At 49.7% G+C, this 27,167-nt stretch overlaps 1 protein-coding gene across 1 annotated transcript; it reads left to right on the forward strand.

The window, feature by feature from the left end:
• Window positions 1-20,604: 20,604 nt before the first annotated feature.
• Window positions 20,605-26,247, forward strand: LOC149335330 (uncharacterized). The gene is made up of 5 exons (XM_089553906.1): window positions 20,605-20,960; window positions 22,032-22,141; window positions 23,662-23,682; window positions 24,561-24,602; window positions 26,087-26,247. The coding sequence occupies exons 1-5, from the start codon at window positions 20,605-20,607 to the stop codon at window positions 26,245-26,247; spliced, it is 690 nt and encodes a 229-aa protein (XP_089410032.1).
• Window positions 26,248-27,167: the final 920 nt, after the last annotated feature.

Here is a 27,167-nt window from a genome sequence, read left to right on the forward strand (position 1 = left end):
ATTCAGGGGGCACTTTATCTAAAGTGCGTAGAGGCGAAAGCGTTTCCCGCACCACTCTGACTGCCTCTGTGGCACTGGTGACGTCACACATAATTAAGTACTAACTACTAAGTAATGACAAAATACTAATTAAATGCTAATTAATGGCGCTTAAGCTTCGCCTTTAGAAGTGGAACGCGACAGCGTGTTGTACCGCTGCCTGGAAGTCCACAGAACGCCACCACCCGTTCGGAGCGATGCCTCGCCCTTTGAACGCAACGCTTTTTGAGGAAAGGAAATGGCGCAGTAATTCTCTGTCACCTCGGTGGACACCTGAACCGCACCGTACAGGAAGGGAGGAAGTGGGAGTGAAAGAAGGAAGAGAAAGAGGGGTCGTGATGAAGAAAATGAAAATTGTATTTGAGGAAAGGAAATTACGCAGTAACTGTCTCACATACCTCTGTGGACACCCGTCTGTAGAGGAAGGGAGGAAGTAGGAGCGAAATAAGAAAGAGGGGCCGTAATGAAGAAAATGAAAATTGTATTTGAGGAAAGGAAATTACGCAGTAACTGTCTCACATACCTCTGTGGACACCCGTCTGTAGAGGAAGGGAGGAAGTGGGAGTGAAAGAAGAAAGGCGGGCCGTAATGAAGAAAATGAAAATTGTATTCGAGCAAAAGAAATTACGCAGTAACTGTCTCACATATCTCGGTGGACACCCGTCAAAACCGTGACAACTCTGCTGACAACCTTGTCGACAACGATGAGGCATTAAAGGCTTTCGCCTTAAAAATGGCCCCATTGTCAGCATACGTTCTTTCGAACTGTTTTTGCTGCATTTCTAAGCAGTGCTGCGCATACGTTTGCGAGCGAGGTACCCATAACGCCTGGGCGCTGCTGCGCGCCACACTGTCGCTCTAACTACGCCAATGGACCCAGAGCGCGCGCGTACAAGTTCCCGTCGGAACCAGCTCAGAATGCAGCGTGGACAAAGGCTGGGCTGCGGAAAGAGTTCAGACCGACAAAGTTGGTTGGGACTCACTCACTCACTCTTTTTTCCCGCCACTCGATTCAGCCTCTTGAATCGGCGGCGCCTGCCCTGGGCGGTAGGGTTTGAACGTGTTAATGTGCTCATTCTTTGCCTATTCTTTCTGCATCTGCGTGCACACGCCACCGCGTTTCTCGTTCTTCTTCACAACCCCCTTCCAATAGGCGGCAACTCACGCGACGCCCTCATTGGCTGCAGCTAGCGCGACGCTGCTCCGAACTAACCCGAACTTACCCGAGTCGCTCCGACGCTTCCTTCAAGACTCGTGGTTGGTTTGGTTTGGTTTGGTTTATGGGGTTTAACGTCCCAAAGCGACTAAGGCTATGAGAGACGCCGTAGTGAAGGGCTCCGGAAATTTCGACCACCTGGCGTTCTTTAACGTGCACTGACATCGCACAGTACACGGGCCTCTAGAATTTCTCCTCCAAAGAAATTCAACCGCCGCGGCCGGGATCGAACCCGCGTCTTTCGGGTCAGCAGCCGAGCACCATAACCGCTGAGCCACCGCGGCGGCGTGGATTTGACCTCATTTAGGCACTAAAGGACTGTGACCAGCGTGCGGAAATGAATGGGTGGTGACCCTAGCCTCTAAGATCCAAACAAAAAAATGGCTGAGGCTCAGCTAATGTTAAGCCTAGTCAGATGCGAAGCATATTGATGGCTAGGCTTGGTAATACATGGCTTTCCTTGGTTGAAGTTCATCCCGCTCTTCATCGGTCTCTGTGGCACGCTGAAGCTTTCGCTTCTCGTTCAAATCAGCCCTGCTTCTAGGCGGCATCCCAACACCTGGCCGCCTCGTAAGTGCCCGGAGAGTTGTTGTTGTTGTTGTGACTGAGAGAAGGATGAAAAGGAAATTGCACGGGCCTGCTACTGGCTCGAGCCAAGCCACCACCGCTGCCACGTGCAGATAGAGGAGAGGTAAGAGATCAGAGGAAAGAGAAAAAGGAAAGAAAAGACGCGCGTCGCAGCAACAACTGCGTCCGCCGGAGCGGACGCTGCTGAAAAAATCAGATAAGCGGCCGAAGCCGCGCTCGCCGAAGCGAGGACAGATACACCAGGCTATATGCCCGGAGAGCGAGGCAAGCTCAGCTTTATACCGCTGCTGTAGCGTCACGTGGTCAGCCGCCGCGCCTCTGATGTGGAGCCTCCACCGCGCGAGCCGGCAGCCCATCTCTCCTCTGCTGTGACGTCATGTTGTCACGTGGTGTCACGTGGTCACGCTAAAGGTCAATGGTAGCTCCACCGCCGCGCTCGACGGGCTGTAGTGTAGCTCTAGTAATATGCTTCGCATAAAAAAATGTCCTGACGACGCCGCAGTTCGTTTGCCGTAACGGCCGGTGGGAGCGGTAACTATTTCGTTCGCTAGCCTTTTCCATAGCTTACAGAAACTCCGTTTTCAGTGAACGTAGCTTCTCGGTCATTAAAACTCGGTATATCTCATGCACCTAAGAATTATCATGGAGAAAACCAAGGTAAAATTCAGGGGGCACTTTGTCTAAAGTGCGTAGAGGCGAAAGCGTTTTCCGCACCACTTTCAGTGCTTCTGTGGCACTGGTGGCGTCACATGTAATTGAGTACTAATTACTAAGTGATGACAAATCACTAATTAATGGTTAATTACTGATTAATGCCTGAATACTAATTAACTGCTTAAGCTTAAGCTTCGCCTTTAGGAGTGGAACGCGACAGCGTGTTGTAGCGCTGCCAGGGAGTCCACGGAACGCCACCACCCGTTCGGCGCGATGCCTTGCCGTTTCAACGCAACGGTTTTTGAGGAAAGGAAATGGCGCAGTAAATCTGTCATCTCGGTGGACACCTGAACCGCACCGTAGAGGAACGGAGGAAGTGGGAGTGAAAGAAGAAAGACGAAGATGGCCCGTAATGAAGAAAATGAAAATTGTATTCGAGGAAAGAAAATTACGCAGTAACTGTCTCACATATCTCGGTGGACACCCGTCAAAATTCAGGGGGGGGGGGGGGGGGGGGGGGGGTGCACTTTTTGACCTAAAGTGTGGTCACTGATGTGTGGTTAAGATGTTAAGCTTCGCCTCTAAGAGTGGAACGCGAGAGCGTCTTGCAACGCTGCCAGGGAGTCCATAGAACGCCATCGCCCATTCGGTTCTACGCCTCGCTCGTCGGTAAATTGGTTTTTGAGGAAAGGAAATGTATTTCTCTCTTATCTCGGTGGACACCTAAACCTCGCTGGAAGGGAAGGGAGGAGGATGGCAGTGAGCGAAGACACCGTATTCACTAGACGTGCCTTTGTTCATTCCAAACCATCGTGCTGGCATGGCGGAGTGGATAGCATGCTCGTCTCGCACTCCGAAGACCGGGGTTCGATTCCCGAGCTCGACCAATTTCTTACTAGGTTTTATTTATTTATATGGCCTGACTAGAGATGTTAATTAGGCTAATTGGGTAATTAAGGAATTAACTAAGCTCAGTCCCACTTACTTGGAGCATCACTATATGGTCCCTTCAATTGGTTGCATGGTTACTAGCCAAAGTACAATTGGCCCCGTTTGAAATTGGCGCACTGTGACGTCACGACCGTTTCGACCAACTGAAAAGCGTGACATTCTCTGTCGACAACTGCTGCTTACAACGATGAGACATTAAAGGCTTTCGCCTTAATATGTTACAGAATCTCGGAAGGGAATAGCAGACTATAGGCAGCGAAATATTGCCAACGGCAAAGGAATACGTGCATCTCCTTAAGGCGGGAAGTGATCGCGGAACCGGACTACGAGATCATGAGTGACATTTTACCAGTATCCCTCAAGAGAAAAGTATACGGCTAACGAAAACCTGGACGGCACACAAGCTCCGCCTTAAAGGTATGACGCAATAGAGTTAACGGGCTAATGCTCTTACATGCGGAACTCTTCATTCTCTACTTTACATTAGTAGATCGCTGGGAGTAAAGTCATCATGACACCCCTGGTGCAGTGATGCAGCGGTTAAGAGACGGGCCCCTACCCCGGAAGGTCGCTGTTTCAAACAGCCGCCAGTGCGGCTTGCGAGAACCAGGTTTCGATGTCGTCGCCAGGTCTTGCGACGTAGGTGTCAAGTGGGCTACATGCTTTTTAGCTTACAACGCTGACCATGACGACGACGCCGGATGATGGCGGCGAACATTTTAATTGGAACTGATATTGGTGGTGGGACCTCCTATTCCGTGAGTCCATTGGATATGGAACCCGCTCTGGCCCATTCGGTTAGTTCCTGCTGAGCTTTCGGGTCTGAGCTGGACAGCATTTCCTTCCTCCGCAAAATCGCCGGTTCTTTTATCCTTTCCATTTCTGTGTTGTCTTGGCAGGCCGTGGGATACCTATGCCACAGTGTGCGCATTGTGGCTCATAGTCTTCTGGGTAGAATGGGTGGTCTTTTCGTGCTTTTTTGGTTTGTGTTTCTTTTTTCAGTGTTATTTCGCCGAGTTTTCTACAGAACGGGAACCTTAACGTTATCGTGTTAAGAATTTTGTTATAGCAAAATGTTGACCAACCCTGTGTGAGCAGCTATATACCAGCGCGAAGTTTCACGTGATAGCTGTCTTCTCGCCAGTCTCACCGTCCGGCAATAAAGGATGCTAAACTGAGGACAGTGCAGCGAGCCGTGGAAAACAAAATGCTAGTTGTAAGGTTAAGGGACAGGAACAGAGCAGACTAGGGAAAAAAAAGTGGCAGTGTTTTAACGTTGCTAAACTGAGTACACGTGCGAAAGCATGTGTTTAGCCTGGTTGGCTCATTGCTGGGTCGTCGGCACGTCTGACGACAATATTAGACTCCGGTTAAGCTCCGATCGAGCTTTTATGATCTGTTCGCGCCGCAGATGTAAGTTGACGAAGACGACGACGTGCGGCAGACGCCAACTTACACTCCAATGTCTGTCACTTGCGAGCCCGTGCAAAGAGCGCGCTTGTGGAAGCCGACGTTAGGGCGCCTACCAGGTCGCGCTCGTAGCTTCCACTGCCAGGCTGCCCAGTAAGACGACTTAAGCAAGGTTAGGCACGGTTTTGCTTCGGTTTTGCCTCGGCTTCGCGAAGCAGAGGCAGCGGCCTCGACGGAGAGCATTTTCTCCTTACGTTCACATACTTTTCGACTACTTTTCTCCAGTCTCTTCTCTCGTTCTCCATCCGTCTCTGTATCGTACGCCACACGTTTTCGCTGTTACGCAACTTGTCTCCGAGCTACATCAGCCAGATGATCCGACACTGCTTGCCTTTGATTGCAAATCGTTTTCCGCAAGGGCCCCCGCACGCTGTTCAGCCATGATGTCGTCTTGCGAGGCTTTGCCAGACAGCCACTTTTTATTTTGTCCCTCTCCACTCTGAGCACGTGATTCGGCGAGTGGTGGCAGAGGTGCTACTCTACTCAAGGCGAGGGAGGCAGCAGCGGGGAGCGAGGCACGTGATCTGACGTCACAGTCACACCTCCGCCCCTCCTCCTGGTTGAAGGTCATTATCAAGTGGTTTTGACCTTGAGCTTTGCATGCGGATAGTACAGCTTTTCGCTCTAAAAAAAGCAGCGACGACCGCAAGTGCATGTGAACAACGCTTCCTCGGTCGCGAATAGTTCACTATAGTCGCGAATGAGAACCTCGAAGCCGTGGTGAAATTGCATCCACTCCTGTCGGAGAGCGTCAAGTGGAATTCGTACGCGTACTTACATCGGGCGGGTGGGGTCCGACGAGTGACAGTTACGGCACTTTCTCTGGTTTTTGCAGTTGTGATGCCGCTGCAAACGGGTGAAGAAAACGAGGGGTCTGGATTATCAATTAGTATCGCTTTATTACATCAGGTAGATAAAAGTGGGAAAACGAGAGAAACCTTTATTATAAGGAGGCGCCCAGAGGATGGCGCCCATGCACCATTTGCCGTAGCTGTCCGACTGGTACGGGCGATGAAGGTCCCACTGGCAGAGGTAGGGATGTGGTATGGAGGGCACTGAGGGATTACTGAGGCATTGGCATAGCGTTGTATGTGCGCCACAAAACGGCTATCTCTGGGATAGCGTGTGGGATAAAACGCACGCTAAGCTCAAGAGAAGTGTTAAAGGAGTATAGACATCTAATTTTGGTGTCATGTTTTTTTTTTTTTCTGTGCAATGATGCAGAAGACACTACGCATGAATCACCATGTGGTATTCGCCTATGACCGCCAAATAATTTATAATCGAATTTTCATTTCGTGCTGTTTCGGTTTCAACATCCAAACGATGGCTGTGACGTCAAAATTTAGTTATACGTCACGGGAGGCATAGGAAAACGTCGATATAATCGCTGCTTCACCGTTTTAAATCACTACAATGCTGATGCCAGCCTTCCTCAAGAGCCGGAATGAAAATGAATGTAGCAGCAGCAATTATATTGCAGTTTTTTCATGCCTCATTTGTCTTAAAACCACACTTTGGCGTCACAGTCGTCGGTCGGCTGTTTGAAACGAAACCGAAAAAGCACGAGAAAGAAAGTCAGTTACAAATTATTTAGCGGTCGCATGAGAATACCACGCGGTAATTCATGTATAACAATGCCTTACGCACCATTAAAAAGAAAGCATGCACCCGAAAGTTAGGTGTCTATATTCCTTTAATCTGGAGTTTGCGCCAGAAGGCCATCTCTAGACGAAGGTTCGTTGGAGTATGTGCGAATAGATGAGTGAGAGGGCCTTCCACTGGGGACCGGAGTGTAATCCATCCTTGGGGATTATCTATAGTTTAATCAGATTCAGCTATCTCTCTTTCTTAACATCATTTTCTGAAAGTATCCCAGTTCGTGAGCCTAAACTTACGTGCCCCCGGTTTTCATTTTCGTGGACTGGAATCGTGATTTCACTTATATTACGGACATTGCCGACGGTTTCCTCGAGTTTGCCCCATTTTTGATAGTCTGTACTTTTGAAAAGGTGTCAAATCCGGCCAGGTATATCGACTTTCACAATTTTCTGTTGACATTGGTTGAGCAGGGTCTGTCAGAACGGTCACACCCTGTATGGCGATGACCAGAGTCAAACGTGTGTCCATTAAGGTTTTCTGTTTTATATCACCATGCATGATGGACTACATACACATCATTCATCATACACTCATACACTTCGACGCGGAAAACCCTATGGAGGTAAAACAGCAGCGCAGCGCTCTTTGCTAACTGCCGATGGACGGAAATGAACATTTCAGGTGATGTGCTGCAATAGACCGTTGTCGTTCGGCGCACAGTCGGTCTACACGCGGACGACCTCTCGGTAGCCGACGAGCTTCAGCAGAGCCGGGCGCTGGGCGAGCACGCGGACGGTGTCGTCTCACAGCTGCTGTCGCCTCTGGCCCGACAGGTCTCGCTGCAAGACTACTTCGAATGTGGCTAGGTCCGGCACATCGGCGACGTCACCGCTGTCGCGTCTTCCGCGATGAGCCGACAGCCTCCGGCCCGACAGGTCTCGCTGCAAGACTGCGTCCACTGCGGCTGGGTCTGGAACCTCGCCAACGTCACCGCTGTCGTGTCTTCTGTGATGAGCCGGCGGCCTCTAGCGTGACAGGTCTCCCTGCAAGACTACGGCGACGGCGGCTGGGTCCGGGACCTCGGCGACGTCATCGCTGTCGCGTCTTCCGCGATGAGCCGGTGGATTTGACGGCTGGGACCAGATCTCGATCATCGCCCGCCTGCGCCATGCGCATTTTATAAATGCAATTTTCTCCGTAAATGGCCCTCCCAGGAGCAGAGCGTAATACTGAACTTTGATCGGGAGAATGCCAAGGCATAACAACGGTCATATGGCGCTTCCAATTAACCCTCGGCCCTGAAAAGGCAGCAGCTACGGAGTAACTTCTCTTAGGTCAGCCAGAAAGAGAGAAACTTTTTTGTACCCTTCCCGTCGGGTATTGAGCAAACTGCTCACCGTGGCAGGTGGCAGTTAAATTAATGATTGGTCGCGAGATGTTGCTCGGGAAGAGCAACGAGACTCGCACCATCACCGTGGCTGCGCTCGAAACTGCCGGAGCAGTGGCACATTGCTTTACCGCTGCACCACTGCGCCGGGAGTGGGGCAGTGGTGGGAGCCCAGTGCGGTGACCTTCGACCTCCGAATGGAAGGTTCTGTACAAGAGAGCTGCGACGAGCGGCACTTGCCTCGCGTCGGTGTCGGTCCTGTTGCGCCTCCTGGGGTGCGTGTGCCGCCCCCTCTCCAGTCCGGCCGTGCCCCTGGCGTGGCGGCCCGCTTCGAGCAGCTGGCGAACCTCTTGTTCCAGCTGGGCCACCTGGCGGAGAAGAAGGACACCAAGCACCCTGTGACTCAAGGAACTACGCCGCTCCAGGAGCCTCACTCGTTAACATTCACCTCAGCAGTCCACTTCTTTTAGACAGTCTAATTCGTACCCTACCTTGTGGCCTCTGCAACAACCATTTACATGACCAAGCTGCATAGCCACCCCAGCTGCCAGGTGTGAGGCCTTAGGTTACAGTATACACTCGCATATCTATTTATTCGACACGTCAATCAGTCAACGCACTGCTTGAAAGGCAATTCGTACCCCTGGCTACGAATCATTTTTCCTGGGAGAGTAAGGCCTGTCGCACTTCTCCCAACACTATGGAAGTTCTTCGCGGCCCACAGCACTCATGCTACCACGCCTAACTCCAGCATGTGGGGTTTTAATAAGGGGGGATAAGTACGTTCGCCCCGCTTAAGCGCGGCTGACACAGTTCAAAGCCACTGGGACCCTGCCCCGTGGTCGCGTACGATACCGAGTGCACGCCGACCACGGCGGTCCTTGCTTTGAGGGAACAAAGGAACGACAATCTGTCTAACACAGGCATTTATTGCTGCAACAACAATAACGCCAGCTAGCAACAAAATACGCTAAGTAATCGATGGCGTCCGACTCACCAGCATGGTGAATCGGACGAACTCACGACGATCAAAACGACGATCACGACGATCAAAATCCCGTACAAACTATGGGTTCCAAAAACTAACTCACATAATTCCTCATACATTAAACACCTATCCATATTTAACAGAATTGTCACTACAAAATATGTCCGAGGTCAGATTTAGGAAAACTGTTCATGAATATTTTTGTTATAGCTAGTTGTGGTGTGTTTCTACCTAATCAGTTTTTGTCTTTGTTATGTTTTGATCTTAGTTTGTTGTGCTTAGCTCTATGCATGCCTGATCTCTGTTTCGTTGTCAATATATCCGCTGTTTTTCTAGTTTCTGTTACTTATGGAAACTTTGTACCATTGCCAAGTGCCACTTTGTTTTGTTTTTTTTACATGGGGAGGGCAGGCCTCTGTCAGGCGCTACTAGGCGCCTTTAGCTTGCTCTCCCTTGTTTGCAGTCCCTGTACTGGCCAAACAAAACCAATAAATGAAATGAAATGAAACAATCCAGGTGTCAAAATTATAGAGCAGATAATCTTTTTCTTGTGGTAAGCTTCTTGCTTACGTAACAAGAAACGTTTAACCAGCGAACTACTTTTTCGTCGTGGAAGGATTCTGTGCGCGGAGGCTGAATGTGGGAGGAGCTTCACTGCAGACTTAAGTTGTATCCGACTTTATACACATCACAGCCATCGTTCGGCAGTTGAAACCGAAACAGCGTCAAGATGAAATTCAATTATAAATTATTCAGCGGCCGCAGACGAATACCACGGGGTAGGCAATGTATACCCATGTCTAAACCATCGTTGTAAAGAAGAAAACACGCAAGCAAAAATGGCTGAGGCTTAGCTAAGGTTAAGCCTAGTCAGATGCGAAGCATATTGATGGCTAGGCTTGGTAAAGTTCCTCGCTTTGTTCTTCAGTTGTTGTAGAACGTTGTCGCCGAGCCGCATATTGAGCACGCCACTTAGCCAGACGTTCATCCCGCTCTTCATCGGTCTCTGTGGCACGCTGAAGCTTTCGCTTCTCGTTCAAATCAGCCCTGCTTCTAGGCGGCATCCCAACACCTGGCCGCCTCGTAAGTGCCCGGAGAGCGAGGCAAGCTCAGCTTTATACCGCTGCTGTAGCGTCACGTGGTCAGCCGCCGCGCCTCTGATGTGGAGCCTCCACCGCCGCGGCCGACCGCGCGAGCCGGCAGCCCATCTCTCCTCTGCTGTGACGTCATGTTGTCACGTGGTCACGCTCAAGGTCAATGGTAGCTCCACCGCCGCGCTCGACGGGCTGTAGTGTAGCTCTAGTAATATGCTTCGCATAAAAATTTCGGTGCCTATAGTCATTTAGCACAGCGCGTACCGCTACTGATTACCGTGTACCGCTTTCCGCTACTGCCAGAAGCGGCGGCGGTGCTCGCAAAGCGCGTGTCGCCTCCTCTGAAGTCTGGTTGCGACTGCGCATGCGCTGATCTTAAGGCCGGAATACATGGAGCGTTTTTACAGCAGTGAGTCGGCGATTTTCGCCCGACGGCGCAGTTTTCACGCCCGGCGTCGAGAAAAAGCCCGCCTCCGCCGATCAGGACCGGCTAGATTTTGACGCGCGGCGTCCGGTGAGACCGGAAGCGGCGGATGAAGCGAGCCAATAGCAGCGCAGAAAGCCCGCTCTTCCGGTCCTCTACCTGCCGCCGCCAACATGGCCGCCATGGCCGACGAGCTACGCAGTGTTTTTGGCACGGAAATGTTATTTTCGCAAAAATAAACGCTTCATCAGACTTGAAATGCCGCTTTTTTTGGAGAACATGGCCGAATCGGATCGCAATGCCTGCGCTCCCTCCCTGAAGCGAATGTGTCGAAGACAACCGCAGCCGTTGGTGTCCGCGGCTGAGCGGGCGTCCAAAGGTACGCGACGGCATGCATTCGAGCGCGCAAATATTTATTTATAGATACTTAAGCGCGCGTGCTAAAATTTCTACAGTGGTGTCGAAGTGAAACTTTCCTGATTTTAACAGAGTGGTCAGCGTCGCTGTTCTCACAGACCTCCTTGCACAGTGGTGTTTGCCACTTGTTGATCACATTTGCTTTTGCGTCGAGGGATACGCGGCGGCGCGCCGCCGCTTCAACGCTCCTTGTATCTGCAGCCGGGCGTCGCGTCGCTGCGACATTTTCTGCCGCTCGAATGTCGTCGAAAAAAAAAATTGGCAGAGGCTTAGCTTGGTTAAGCCTAGTGGATTGAGAAAGCAAGCACCCAGATCAAGAGATGTTGAACGCATTCGCCTGGCTGCATAATATGCACGCCGTTTAGATAACGTTGTTCCCGCTCTTCATCCGTTTCTTCCGCACACCGCCGCTTCTTAGCTGCAGCACATCATTGCAGCTTCACCTTATACACGTTATCCGACATATCGTGGAGGATTCGCTAGGACGACTGCCACGAGCCGAGTTGGGGGGGGGGGGGGGGGGCGCTTTTCCACAGCTGGCATGACGTCACGTACAGCGAGTGCCCCTCGCGGCAGCGGCGCGCAGCTGCGGCATGGAGGATTCGCTGGGACGATCGCGACGAGCCGAGTTGGGGCCCCGCTCTTCCACAGCTGGTATGACGTCACTCATAGGTCACGCTAAAGGTCAATGGTGGATTCTCCGGGACGACGGCCAAGAGCGGAAACCTCGAGCTGTATTGCTTTCGCAACAAAAACTGTGCATGTATCCCGGGCTTTAGATGCACCAGATGGCGTCACCTTCGCGTCAAAAGCGCGCTCGCTCGCCTAGAGCGTCGGGACCAATCAGCGCGTGAGAAGTAGGGGGCGGCGGTACACGGAGAGCGCACGAGCCCGCGCACTTGCTCTCCCTCCCCCTTCCGCTTTTCGTCTTCTCTCGTTCTCTTGTTCTTGCGCTTTTCTCATTTCTACACATCCCTTGCACGTCACGATTTCACGCCATTGGTACGAACGTACTAGCGGCAAAACGCGCGGCATGCCGCTGGTGGCGCCACTCCCGCCGCGAAAGGGACGGCTACACTCGGCGGCGAAGAGTGTGCGGATACGCGCCGCCGCGCAAAGCTCGCTTAGAGCTGTGCACGGGCCACAAATTTCAGCCCGCGCCCGGCCCGAGCCCTACACTACTGACGGAGGCCCGGCCCGGCCCGACATTAAAGAAACCTAAGCCCGCCCGGGCCCGGCCCGAGTTAAGGCCCGACCCGGACCCGGCCCGACCTGCATGCAAAACTGAAATTGAAGTGACGATGAAACAGAAAGAGATAATTTAAGGAAAATCAGTTTATTTCAATGTTTTTAAAATGCTCGGCTCTCATGGTCTAGATGAAAATTAGTGAGTATATGCAAACACGGCGCTTGTACAGAGTTATCACTCCAAGTTATTATGTAAAAACAACAAATCGTCCATTGATGACGGCTTTCGAACCTTGCAACAGTAGGGCGGCTGGAGCCACGCAGGATCAATCGCGATCGCGAAGCCCGGCCGGCCCGTTCGAGACAAATATGCCGTGGCCCAAGCCCGGCCCGGGCCCGGGTGAATAGACTTCCGCAAGGCCCGAGCCCGGCCCGCGGGCCGGGCCGGGTACGGGCTTTCGGGCCGGCCCGAGCCCGTGCACAGCTCTAAGCTCGCTTCGTGACAAACCGGCCCAGGTCCGTGATTCTGCAGGAGCGCGCGCGGCACAGCTGGCATGTAACTTTAGTAGGAGCCAAGAGGTGGCGACACAGACGCTCCCCACGTTACAAGGCCGGGCTCCCCTCATTGGTCTCGCCGAAAATGGCTCCTCGACCCATACCCGCCGCGGTGGCTCAGTGGTAAGGCGCTCGTCTACCGAGCCGAAGTACCCGGGTTCGAACCCGACCGCGGCGGCCGCGTTTCGATGGAGGCGAAACGCAAGAGGCGCCCGTGTGCTGTGCGATGTCAGGTGGTCGAAATTATTCCGGAGACCTCCACTACGGCACCTCTTTCTTCTTTCACTCCTACCTTCCTCCCTTCCCTTACGGCGCGGTTCAGGTGTCCGCCGATATATGTGAGACAGATACTGCGCCATTTCCATTCCTCGAAAAACCAATTTACCAATTACCCATTCGCTGCGCAGCAGATAAACCCGCCGCCGCGGCAGGTTTTGCGGCAAGCGGCGCGCCGCGCGCGTTTTGCCGCCAGTGTGTCCGTACGTTTACACCGTGCCATGGACCCTCTGATGTTACACTCTTTAATAGATGACGTCTTGGTTCCTGGAAGGTCGGCCTCGTTTCCATTTGGCGTCCGGACTTTTCCCAATATATACTCTCGGCCAGTCATTAGCTGGACAACTCCCAGTAACGACGACAGAAAACAAAAAACAAAAACATCGTCGAATTATAACGGGAAAGTCGGTCAAAATGCAGCAGGTTCTTCGCTTCCCGCTGTCTAAGTTCCAAGCGTGCAATCACACAAGTGAATATCTAGCTCACATGACCTGCCCCATGTCAACTGCAACACACGTAACCGTTGACGAGATTGGCAGTTTCCACAAAGAAAAAAAAATGCGGGGGACATCTAAGGGTATGTCTCGATAGCGTTATCGGGCGGTGACACACTTGCGGAACACGTGGAAGCAACGTGGCTCAGTATCGCCTGGAAACAAGCAGCGATCCACGCCGATATCTGGAGTCATTGATGGTCCAGACTACAGACAAGACCCCAAATCGGAACGAATGTAATCTTCCACCAACGTACGCAAGATGCCTAGGGCGATTACTGGCACGCACTTAAGCTTCGTGCTTTGGCCTCAGTGCCGAAACGTCATTTAGGTCTTTTAATAATTCCTTTTGGTCGGCGTTATACCTTTCTTTTCACATAAGAATCTACTACCAGACCAAACAAGATTTAGTAAGACCTTAGATTCCGTCGTTTTAAGTGTGCGGGCGGGTGTACAGAGCGACACACGATGCAGCGTTCGCGCTCATAAATCATGACTGTGCGTCGCTTAGCAGCACACGGGTAACTGGGCTGAGGAGGCGCCTTACCAAGCCGATACTACTCATGTGACCACTGCTCTTTGCACATTTTCTTTGGCGTCAGGAACAACGTGTTAGTTTTACGCCGGAATTCATCATCGCGGAATAAACCGCCGCGGTGGTTCAATGGCTATGGCACTCGGCTGCTTACCGGAAAGACGCGGGTTCGATCCTGGCCGCGGCAGTCGAATTACGATGGAGGCGAAATGCTAGAGGCCCGTGTACTGTGCGATGTCGGCACGTTTACGAACCCCAGGTGGTTGAAATCTTCGGAGCCCTCCATTACGGCGTCCCTCAAAGCCCGGGTCGCTTTGGGGCGTTAAACCCCGATTACACAAGAATCATCGCGGAATAATGCGGCAAAGGAAAAGTCGTTTCTGACCTGGAACTCGAGCTTCAGCATCCGTTTTTCTTTCTCCTTGAGCAGGTCAGCACAGTGGAGCAGCTGCAGTCTGAGGTTATGGTTCGTCCTTGTCAGCACGTCGCACTGGTTTCTGAGCTTCGAGCACTGGTCTTCCCAAGCTTCCCTCTCGTCGTCCTCGGAAGACATGTCTTGCGCACCTGTCGAAAAACGCCTCGGCGGAGTTGCTGGTCACCCGAAACCGCGTTTTCAGCTGATGTTTATTGCCTTGCAAACTGTCGATTTGCATTGTCGACGAAGCGTGAGCTCGTACTGAGCGAAGACGAACCGCTACGTCGCAGTCGAAGCTGTGAGTGCCAACATCACCTCACGTGTCGATAAACGACACCGCCTAAATCCAACACCCCCCCCCCCCCCCCCCCCCCACACACACACACACACACTCCCACCCACCAGGTCTACCACTTTCCTCCCTTCCTGGTCATCGTTTATTTTTAAAATAGGGTGGCGCTATTGGTTAGGGGCCTAGGGGCAGGGGGAACAGCAGGATGACAGTGCGCAGGCGCAGCACAATAAGCGGAGGAAGGGGTTTATTGTCCTGCACACTGCACCCCCCCCCCCCCCTTCCCCCTCTATTTTCCTATGCCTCTAACCGATAGCGTTGCACTATTCGAAAGGTTCCCATGAATGCTATTAATGGTAGTGAATCCCCCACATTCTCGTGTTAAACGAAACAAGTCCACATTCGGATATAAGAGGCGCACATTTTTTTTTCTCGAGATTTTAGCAGGGTGCGGCGCTTACACGAAGACGACATTATTGCACTCAATTGTTCCGACTGCAGTGGACCCAGATTGGGATTAATCTGTTCTTGGGACAACTCTCATTTTGAGACATATTGGTCTGGGCCTCGTCAACCCTGTACGGAGATAACGCATTGAATATCTGGATGGTACAACGATCGGAGATCGAAGTTGAGGAATACTCACACCAACCAATAATGCATTTGCATCCTAATGTTTCAGGGCAGTCACGGTCCATTCTTCAGGAGTGACTGAAATGCGAGCCAGCAGCAGCAGTGAGCGGCCTTCGCTTTCCCTTTTTTGACACGTGGCGGATAGTTCACCGCTGCCAGCATCCATAAGAAATACACGGGAACTTTCAGAAGTTACAGCGTGTCTAAATATGGTTCAATGTTCATCGGGTTTGTGGCAGCATTTGCTTGTTTAGTGAATAGAGGAAATGCTGCGGACTGATTTCATTTTCGAAGTTTAATTTTTTTTTTACAAATCAGAGGTAAATATCCCGAAAAATTGTACTTTTAAATATGTCTTTCATGTCATCTCGTGAAAACGTTAAGTTCGCAACATTTCCTCCCTTTTTCCCTTTTTGGTGGTTAAGCAGCAATTTTCGTCCGTATCGAACCTATTGTTTGCATTTTACAGGTGCTGAAAGTTGTGTGTGTATTTTCCGCGAAAAGTGCCACGTGGCTTCCGTCTCTCCACTACACTCTACCACCAACCTTTAGCTTGTCTAAAGTGCCTAGAATATTCTAGGCACTATAGCTTGTCTGTGTTCACGAGCGCAGGTTTTTCTCAGGACTAGCTTGGCTTCTTTCTTCCCTTTTTTCCTTCTTGGGGTGTATTTCTAAAGTACCTCTGCCTCTTCCGACTTCATAGTCAAGTTCTCCAATTCGACGAACAATCTTGTATGAGCTTAAGTACCGGCGCAAAAGCTTTACACTGAGTCCGCAGTGTCGAATCGGCGTGCACGCTCGTACACGGTGTCCTGGCTTGTACTCTGCATGGTGGCGACGGCGCAATACGCGGAATATTCGGCTTCGAGCGAGAACGCGTGGGCAGGTTTGGTGTGCCCAAGGTGTGTCAAAAGATGACTCACACCTATTTGCCCTGCCTGTGCGAAACCAGCACTGCTCTGCCTGCAAGGTAAACTCACCCTACCATTGTAAATGAATTTTCCCAGAAAACTGGACAAAGTTTCTCTGACCCCCACCTCTTTCTTTGCTTAATGGATTAAGAGGGATTGATTCTTTGTGCTTAGGTCCCCCAGCTTTGTCCGAATATCCACAGAAAGTTCTTGGCTCTAACTTTTGTACTCGGAGGAACTAATACTTTCGTGTCGCGGCGCAATTTGAACACCGAGAGGAGGAACAGAATTTACCTCCTTTTTTTGGTACCTAAGTGCTGCCATGTATGGACATAAAAAGTTCGAATTTGAGTTGCCTTGGAGCTTGTGAGCCATCTTGACGTGCGCGAAGGAGAGCGTTCCCGGAGTCCTATTCACCGCCGCCTTCGCGAACCGGATGTGCCATGAGTCGACATGGCGCCTTTTAAACCGATTCGGCTCCACAGCCAAGGCCCTCACTTCTACGAAGGCGATCCTGTGGTCGGCGCGTTGGTAATACTCGGCGAGGGGTTGCCTTCCGAATTCATTGAACGGACGTCAACCTTGTCTTACCTGATTCGCTGGTCGAGGCTTTTTGTTCCTCCGATGTATGAGGCCGAGCACTTGGAGCATGAGATTTTGTAAATGACACCCGGTTGTTTTGAGTACGAAAGCACTATTAGCCTCATAACCTGGAAAATGCCGGTTTGGGGTGAAGCCTCAGAAGTTTGTCACGTGAAATGGGCATTGGCGGGAAATAATCGAGACTGGAGGAGTGAAATAAATATTAGCCGCGACTGGGATAAGCTCTCTAATTTAAAAACAGATAATTTAGCCATCGTTTAAATCCATATACTCGCTACTCTGCGTGGGGAAGGGATCCTACGAGAAGTTGGGCAAGTTGGTACTGGTTCATCTCGATTGAAGGACAACGCAGAAAAAGACGAGACACTTGAAGGAACGCACGACGAGCGCTTACCAACAACAAATGCGTTTATTCAAACCACTCGGAATAAATCTGGGGGAAGAAAGAAAAATCAAGACAAAGAAGCTAAGCAACAAAAACAGATCAAAGATAACCTGTGACACTCTAGAAAAGAAATTTCTTCCTGTGTCAGCGCTAGGGATGGCTCACTGATACAGTAATCTGTCTTGGCAATGCATGTGGTATGCTTCAGCAATCTCCTGAGTCCCTTTATCCCGATTACTAAAGATTACTGATGCTTGGTCCAGGAGGGCCTCACAAGTTTTATCAGTTTCCCGGTGTTTTCGCACATGACATACGATATGAGTGCCTGTGCCATTCAATGTTCTCAGTGGGCTTGGCGGCGCCGTAAGGCGCACAATGCTGAACGCCGTATCCTTCTTTGTTCAGGTGCTACTGGGATGCAGCGGAACGGCTATGGCGACTTCCAAGTGCCTCCAGGTCATCTTTCTTCTGTGACGTTAGTGATGTGATACCAGCTTCCACGTTTTCATCCAGTTGTATCGCTTACATCGGTGCTTACAGCCGCAAAATACGTGGAAATTATCGCCATTACCTCGTATGGATGCATCGTTCGGTGCGGCGCCAACATCCGGGGCTTCGTGGGAGCAGCGCTGGACGGACAGCTCTTCAGTGGGCTTGGCGGCACCGTAAGACGCACAATGCTGAACGCTGTACTCTTCTTTGTTCAGGTTAGTTACAAATGGTCCTTGACGAGTTGCCTTAATTAGAAGCGATTGTGCCTGTCTTCTAGTGCTGCCGAGCCCCCAGTGTATTCTCGGTTGTTGCTGTGAGCCGTCGCGAGTGCTCTGTATGCTGTTGAAACTGAGTGGCGACGTGGAGGAGAAGCCTGGGCCTGATGAACAGAAACTGAACCATATTTTGAGCACTGTCACAGAGATCAAGACTACTCAAACTGCTTTACAAACTGGTCTTGAAGGCGTTCAGCTCAGGCTCTCTGAAATTGAAAACTCACTTGCAGAGTTAATGCTGCGTCATGAAAAAGTGCAGAACTGTGAAGAATCAATTGAAATGATACGAAAGGAAATAACACAGATCACTAGAAAAGTGGACGACCTGGAAAACAGAAGCCGTAGAAACGAAATTGTGATCTTTGGAGTGAGGGAAGATGAAAACGAGAGCACCACTGGACTTCAAGAAAAAGTAGAAAACGGCGTTTTTAGGAGCAAGCTAGAAATTGAGGTGAGATCGATTGAACGCATTCACCGTGTTGGCAGGAAAGTTGCTAGCAGACATCGCCCTGCCATCTTAAGCTTTTTTGATTTCACTGAGAAGATGAAGGTCTTTCAAAGTTGCCACAAGTTGAAGAACAGTGAAATTTCAATATCTGAAGATTTCTCGGCTCCTGTTCGCGAAACGCGCAAAAAATTGTGGCAATCTTCCAAAATAAATCGTGATAATGGGGATAAAGTCGGCTTAATTTTCGACAAGCTGAAAATAAACCAAGACGTTTACGTATGGGGTCACAGCGAGAATAAAAGGGTACCAGTGAAGCAAATGAAGGATGCATTTGCGAAAAGTACAAACGGTCCCCCTGAATGACATTTGCAATCGAAGAAACCATTACTAATGCTGAGTTCCAATGCTAGGAGCGCTGTAAATAAGGTTGATAAGCTAAAAGAAATAATTATGGTCGGTTGGTTTCGTTTATGGGGTTTAACGTCCCAAAGCGACTAAGGCTATGAGAGACGCCGTAGTGGAGGGCTCCGGAAATTTCGACCACCTGGGGTTCTTTAACGTGCACTGACATCGCACAGTACACGGGCCTCTAGAATTTCTCCTCCAAAGAAATTCAACCGCCGCGGCCGGGATCGAATCCGCGTCTTTCGGGTCATCAGCTGAGCACCATAACCACTGAGCCACCGCGGCGGCTTGAAATAATTATGATTTATAGCCCAGATATACTAGTAGTAACGGAAACATGGTTAAGTTCCTCAATACATGACTCTGAAATCGTCCCGGCATCTTACACACTCCTTCACCCTTGCCTCTCTACAACCAGCACTCACACAGCCGGTCCATACACCTCCCCACGCTCCACGCTCGCCCTGGAAATACACGGGATCGCCGATGCCATCACACACTTACCCTACCACCGCCCCCCAATACGTTGTCTGTACAGACTCGCAGGCAGCTCTGCGTGCCTTCGATGAAAGAGCCCTCCCTTTCCCTACCCGATCGGCCTTAGATGCCGCCCTCTTAGCATTAAGCCCACGACCAGTGACCCTACGGTGGATCCCTGGTCACATGGGCATCCTCGGCAATGAGATGGTTCACCAGCTTGCCTGCGATACTATACACCGGGCGCCGGGGATCGCATGGGCAAACCCACCGACGGAGCAGGCGGTCAGGGCTTACAGACACACTGTCGATGAATACTACACGCAGCAAAAATTGGACTTAGCTGATTTACCACCACCACACCCATCCTTATCGATCCGTGAAGCTCGCATTCTTCGCCGAATATAGTTTAACCTCCTACGTACACCAGCCAAACTTTATCTGTACCGGCACAATTCCACACCTCAGTGCCCAAACTGTCCACACACATATACAGACATAGAACACTGCCTTACACAGTGCCACGGAGCCTTCCAGTCCCCCGCTTATCTTTTCCCGCCACCCCCACCGTGGCCCATCTGGCTTGCCTCCCGGGACCTGAACCTGCAACGCGCCCTCGTCACCTTGGCCCAGGACCTATTGAACGCCTTATAAAAAGTGTCACACCACCACCACGACCACCTTCGGTCTGATAGGGACAGCCGTGGTGGTGGTGTTGCTATTGCCATTAAGCAAAACCTTCCGTTCATGGAAGAGGAAGGCATAGACTGCCATGAAAGTGTTTGGTGCACGATTACAATAAGTGACACTACAGTACTAGTCGGCGGCATTTATAGGCACCCGAATGCATCCGATGAATATCTCTCGAAACTGCACGACTGTTTAAATTACAAAATGAGAGAACGCATTAAACTTATATTAACTGGAGATTTCAACTTGCCGGGAATGGACTGGACCACCCTAACTCCTGGAAGCAGGGAAGTGACCAATTGCGAGCTGCTTTTAAACTTAATGCTCAGTTTTTCCCTGCTACAGCTTGTTACACTGCCGACACGAATTCAGGGTGAGGCTAGCTCAGTACTCGATCTTGTTTTTGTTATTTATTACAGCGTTGACGCACAACGTATAGACAGCACGTGGGCATTATGTAATGTTTCGAATTAGTTTTTATAAGCTGACAAGTTTCTCTATGTAGCGCTGCCTATAAGAACGACGTGGCAACATGGACATACTCCTTGTACATGAGTGCGTTTGTATCCGCTATGCACCCTGGCCAATCCCCCGCCGTGGGTATATGCCATTCAGCCTGAGGACATCACCATCATACACGTGAGTGAGTCCTGCATCCATTAACAAGAAGGCGAAGAAGACGAAGCAGGAGCTGACCGAAATGCGGAACCCGTCGCCTCGTTTCCCACCTGCCTTGGGCCGAGAACCGAGGCCAGTAGGCGCCGGGACCACAAACCCGGCGGCTGCTGCACGACCGACCGCGGCGGGTCGTCCAGCCACTTTACCAGCGCGGCCGGGCTTGGGCTATGGAGCGGCCGCCGGCGGCCCTAAACAAGCGCGCCAGGCTGCCCCCTGGCAGCCCCGAAGCGCGGCCGGTGCCGTGCCCGCTCAGGCTGGTGGTGGTGGTGGTGGCGCGGTCGGAACACAGGAGCTCCTCCACGCATCCTCTGTCCGAGGCGAATTCGAAGACATCTCCCCCGAAGACTTCGAATCCACGCTGGACGAAGAGAGGACGCTGTGAGTGGATCGATTTTCTTGGCGAGAGTTGAGAGCGAGAAGCAGTCGGACAAACGCTGGTTATCCTTCGCTGGTTTCGGTAGTCAGCTCTTGTCCCGTGTTTCTCACGAAGCAAAGAGTGCGAGCTTCACAAAGGACACAGAAAGGGAAGTCGAGGCACTGGCGCTGGCTAACATCCTGATCATGATCATCATCATCATCATCTTCAGCCACACTACGCCCAATGCAGGACAAAGGCCTCTCACATATCTATCCAATTAAGTGTCGCCTGTGCCAGCTGCTGCCACCCTATAGGCTACCCGCAAATTTCTTAGTCTCATCCGCCCACCTAACTTTCTGCCGCCCTCTGCTACGCTTGCCTTCTCCTCCTGTAAACAGGCGGTGAATAGCATTGGCAAGACTGGAATTTTATTGCTGACTTTATGGAGGACTGTGGTATGCTTGGGCCCTATTGTCCTTCACTCGTCCGTGCATGTGTGCGTGCTCTGGTGCTTCGAAAACGAAAATTGCCTTGTATCGATGGTTTACCGTCGTTCATTACAAACTGTGATCATGGAGTCGTTTTCGGTGTGTACGTCATGGCTCTGAATTTAGCACCGGGAAAAATCTTAAAATCGAGTTTTCTTATCAAGAAATACATTCACATTGCCAGACAGAGGCACAGAATCGATTTTTACTAAAGCGAAAAATGCCTGGACACGTGCGTGCAAGCAATTAAAAATCCTTTTTGCTTTTTTGTGTTTTGTAGAAATAGTGTACGAAGCTCTGGCCTGTCTTCTCTCACTGTCACTCTTCTTAGTACGTACTTCAACTTGCTACCTTAATTCTCCCTGCCATTTTTATTTCCGCCGGCCGGAGCTCTGAGTATTAGATAGGAATTTCCGCTTGCGGCAACATCTAACTGTTCCTTCCTTTTTGGTAGTGTTTGTAGTAAACCACCACCATTTACTAAGACTTCTAAAAAAAAATGGGACGGAGTTGTCCTGAAAGATCTTTTAAACTGAATAAAGTGCAGTGGTTCCATCACGCTGCTTATTTCCTGCGCACTGTGTCTCTGATCCCCGTCACCAGGTTTTTCGAGAGGAAGGTCGCCATCTTTCAGGTCTGGCAACTGTTCATCATGTGGATGGCCCTCACAGGCCTGCTCGTTTTCGTGGGAAGCCTCGTCGCCTTCCGCCACAGTGAGTGCAACAGCACACAAAACAGCACAAGAATCGCGAAGCTCACGTTTGTGGCAGCCACTCGTAGTTTCACCCATTCGCTAAAGGGGAGTGACGTCACTTGCGAAGATGGCATCAACGACTTCTAATGCTGTCCTGTTGCCAACATGCAATGGAATTGATATAGGTGTCCCTATGAATTTTTTCGCACTCAGTTATGCTGTATTTCTCGAACGCTGTTCGAACTACTATGGCCCGATTCTTGTTGCTGTTTTTAATAACCAGTCATTTTATTTTGTGTGTACTGATTTGTTCTTACGTTTTGTTTTTCTCGTTTTATTTATTGGTGTGTACTTGTTGACCTATCACTCTTCGGCAGCTTCTAGTCTTTGGGTTCAGCAGTTTTGAGAATGCAGTAAAACCTGGCCGGACCACGGAAAAACTGCAGACAAAGCAGCAGTGCTCCCCTTACTTGAAATAGCTGAACTCTATGCAAACCTGATAAAGGTTGATTCCCGAGTTATTCCGTGAAAGAAGGCACAAGAGGAAAAATTCATTAACGTGGGACCACAGGAATCCGTTACTTTTGTCTGCCACCGAGACGGCCTCGCATCTACTAGTGCGGCCTCGAAGGCACTCTAATCGGATCCCAACTTCTCCATTAACCCCCCCCCCCCCCCCCCCCCCCTCCGCCTACTATTGTATTTGGACAAGCATGGCGAAGCACGTTTCGCGCGAACGCAGTTTCTCCAACGCTAGGTCGGAGGCTCTCTTGGGCTTCTTCGTCGGCGTTGCTTGCGTTGGATGACGTTACGCCAGTGTCAGAGGCAACAATTTCATTATCGGACTACGCTGTAGGAGTACGAATTCTGTTACCAAAGCCTCTAAATATTCAAAAAGTGAAAGTCTCTAAAGCGCCTTCCCACTGAAAAACTGCGAAGAACAATTTTTCACAGGCATCGTGTCGACGGCTCTGGTTCACACATGGAGCTTCGCAGACGCGCTTGGGAGTGATGTGGAGAAGCCGAGTCACGTGACGACGATAAGCGATAGTTGTGTGAGTTGGCACATCCGAGCCGCTCAGACGCGGTGGTTCAGGCAAGGACGGTTCGTATCACATGTTGTTACCCTACGAACGACACCTGCAAACGGGTTGGTCGCGAAAAGTCATTATGCCGTCAGCGGGTACCAAATGCAAAGTCGAGTCGTGGACTTCAAAAGACTACCTCCTATGCGGAACTACCTCTTAAGCGAGTACTCCTTAATGATGTTTTACTGTACATGAGAATCTGCTACAGCTATTGCTGCTTCTTCAGCTTCGTGAGTGGTCTAACGTTTATAATTTTTTCACATGTTTAATATGTCAATGACCTCGTTTTATGTCGCTTACAACGTAGACAACGTGGAAAAAGCCAATGTTTCTGCGGATATATGAGTAGACAGTGATGCATAAAAATAACAGTGTTCACAATGCGATGTTTAGGTTTGTTGAAACAATTTCTAATTGAAATCATTTTGCGAACTCTTTTCCTTGATTGCAGCTCTAATAGAGTACGGTTCAAGTAAGTATACATTTTTTTTTTTAGGGAATGCATCCTTGGTATTTTTGTTGCGGGTTACTGAGAGTTTACTTATTTGTTCCTTACCGCATATCGTGTGACTAAGAAGCGTTCTGTTTTCCGTTAGTGAGCCCTGACATGGTCTGTCAAATTTGTTGTAAGGTGTTTTGTCAGGACTTAAGAGGAATACCAAGCTCTCTGTCTTGGTTGGAACCTCCCAGTGTTCACTTTGGTAGCACAATGACTTGAATAAAAACAGCATGATGGTAAAAGAGTATGGACAACAAGTTTTCAGGCTTAAGTTTTTTTTTTTCCTACTGATAATGATGTGCAAGGCCCTAAGAACGAGTGGACTGGAGCAGATTTCTCCCATTGTGCCTCAAATAATGTACAGTCTTTGTCAAAAGTAACCAGGCTGCATGGTTTGCTTCTAGCTCGTACAGTGGATCCCTTACAGCTTCCCTGAAGCTGAAATGGCCGTTACAGGTAAGGACTGGGGCTTCTCTTACCTTCCAACACCTCTCAATCTTTAGGAAAGCCAAAAGGGCTCCACTATTCAAGCTAGAAGCAAACCATGCAGCCTGGTTACTTTTGACAAAGACTGTACATGTATTACACGAGCAGTTTGTCGCAAAGACATTCGGTTTCCGCAGAGTGTGAAGTCAGAGGAGGTCACACAAAGCAGCCGCAGGTGAAGTTGCCGCACTGAGTAAAGACGCAGGAGGGCATTTTCGTTTACGCTGCTTCAAAGCAAATGTTTGTAACACCAAAAAAAAAAAAAAGTGCTGTTGATTTAAAGCACTCCAGATGTTCGCCTTTTCTTGGTCGTCGTAGTGCTGGCGATGGCTGCTCTCAAAGTGATTCCCTGGTATATTTTTCAGGCAGTACTGTTTTGCACACGCATGTCTTCGACCACATTGAGCGTAAGTATAGTAAAGAATACTTGAGGGTGTCATATTAAGCTTAAAAAAATGTCTACATGCATACTCTGATGCATTTAATCAGAATGCAGTGTAATGCGGGTGTATTTCTGCAGCCGTTATAAATACATTATCATCAGCCAGTTTAAGTTCCCGGGAAGACAAATTCCTTTCTGACGAATCCTGTCCTTCCCCAGCCATTGCCACCTCATCCCAGCTAATTAAAAAACCTAATATTCCCAACTTTATCTCTGCTCTCGCTGGCTAGGTCTTTCTTCGCCTGTAAAGTAGAACGTCTGTGATCTGTCCTCCGCAATGCATGTCTCTCAGAAATCTTTTAGTCTCGTCTTAATGTACGCTGAGCCGTCATTACATAAATTCTGATTGCTATGCTGTTTTTTTTACTCTATTAACTTAGATTTTGCCATCCAAGCTGTTTTTTTTCCTCTCTCTCAGCCTTGTTCCTTTCCCGACGTACGTGTTTGGAGAGGGCCACGCCAACTGAACGGACACCGTTAAACTGACTGTTCATCCAGTTTCGTTCTTAGTAAAAAGACTATATGGCTCTTTAAGAGTATGTTTGTCCTTGTGCGGCCGCAAAAAGATGTATTTATTGCTGATGCATTTTAACTTTGTTTTCTCACAACTCGCTTAAAATTCATGACGCCTGAACAACAACATAAGACTCCGTGATCACCGTTTTAAAGTGAATGGCAGTGTTGCCTGGCCTCTGGGATTGGTGTAAAAAAAGATGTGTCGAGGCACGCAATTTACTTGCGAAATCGGTCGGTGATGGCGAGACTTCCATTTCATTTTAGGCCTTTCTAGCTCGCGAAAGTTCCATTTTCAATTGAAGTAGCGTCTTTATCGTTAGAATGCGGTAGTATATCGATCGATACCGACAAACTTCAATACATCTTCAGATTTCTTTTAAGCAGGAGCAACCAATGAAAATAAAGATATTTGTTTTTTCGTAGTCCTCCGGGCAAAGACGAGTTCCTTCGTTGAAGACATATATGGCAACGCTTTAATACAGGTGCGCCCCTTCGCAATAACGCAGTGGTTTCTTAATACATTGGCTCTTTTGAAGGTTATAAGAACCACTCACTAACCGTAGGTGACTCCGAACACCTGGATCTGGTATTTGGGAAAGCTCCCTGCAACTTCACAAGTTAATATAATCTCTGAAACGATGAATTAACGAGTTATATCATTACTTTTACCCCCTGACAGTGAAAAAAACAGAATAGAATTGGCACTCTGCTTTGTGCAACATTTGTGTCAATTATAAGCAATTGTTTTCCATTTATGCGATATTGTTTTTTTCTTTTTAAAGTCTTGGCTCATGCTCGGTGAAACGCCCGGTATATGCACCATATAACTGCAGTTCAAAGCTGATAATTGTTTAAACCTTGTCTGTATCAGTATCTATGCTCACGTGTCTCTAAAACAAAAGCTCGCGCCAATGGCCTCCGAACACTGCGCAGCGGGTGAAGTGAATGGCACTTGTGATGACGCCATTCCGTGTCGAGCCGAGGCCTTGTGCGTGAACGGCCGCTGCTCCTGCCAACCGCCCGACTTCCAAGTGGTCGCAGGGGTCTGCAGGTCTGCCTCCACCACCACCAAGACTGCGGCTGCACAGTCGTGAACCTGAAAGCAGTACGTCCTCAGATCAGGCCTGAAAGGGGCGATCGTTTTAATGTCAGAGAGAAGTTGAGAAGAATCTACCCATCGCGCAGCGTATTTCCGTCCCGTCAACGATACAGCGCACCAACTACTTGTCTTGCCTCCTCAGCCCCTCGTAATGCAACCTGATAATGCATAAAGCTCCTAATAATGCAACCTGTATAACAAGGTAACATACATCGCGACGTAAAGTAGTAAATTACATACGGGGTGCGGTAATTGCTTGTTCAAATAAAGGAAAAATACGAGCCAAATTGATTTGTATTGAGTGGCTTAAACAACGATATTCGCTCGATCTCGGAATGCGACCTGAAAGGCAACACAACACCAGGGAAAATGGCAGATGATTTGCGTGGTGTAAATGCTGAGGAAAGAAAGAAACGATTAAAGGTGTTCAAGTTAAAGGCGTTCGCTTTTTGGTGACTACATTCTGGTGGCGGTTGCCATCCTGTTCCCGTTCCTTTTCCCGTCTTCTTTTTTTTTTCGTTTCTTTTTGCGTCAGTCCTCATCTTTTCAAGCTGCGTAGTAATATTTGTCTCCACTACTTTGCAGCTGTTGGCAGCAGCGGCTTAACCTTGCGACATTTCCGCTTTCTGTTGCAGCGACCACGTGGGCCTACTGGAAAGATTGGTCCTCCTCCGTCTTCGGCTTCTAAGAGCTTGAAATCAGGCACCATTGGATCTGGAGGACTGACAATGGGTTGCTGGCAATGGTGTAGGAGCAGAAGATATTACACTTGCCGGAGCTGCTTCAACCACGATCAGAACTGAATAGTGATTCTTGCGATCTGCAATGTATACTTCTATTGTTGGATAAGAACAAGCAGAACGTGTGCAAAAAGTTATTTGCGGACAGCATTATATGTCCAGGGGATAGAAGTTA

The sequence above is a fragment of the Amblyomma mixtum genome, chromosome 7 (genome assembly GCF_055824585.1).
Source record: "Amblyomma mixtum isolate Tamu chromosome 7, ASM5582458v1, whole genome shotgun sequence".
Lineage (NCBI taxonomy): Eukaryota > Metazoa > Arthropoda > Arachnida > Ixodida > Ixodidae > Amblyomma > Amblyomma mixtum.

Excerpts from the sequence above, each read along its gene's own strand:
- LOC149335330 (XM_089553906.1), top strand. The coding sequence starts at position 20,605 with ATGCGGAACCCGTCGCCTCGTTTCCCACCTGCCTTGGGCCGAGAACCG. Across the intron at positions 22,142-23,661 it reads CCTCGTCGCCTTCCGCCACA|CTCTAATAGAGTACGGTTCA; the intron begins GTGAGTGCAACA and ends CCTTGATTGCAG. Across the intron at positions 23,683-24,560 it reads TCTAATAGAGTACGGTTCAA|GCAGTACTGTTTTGCACACG; the intron begins GTAAGTATACAT and ends TATATTTTTCAG.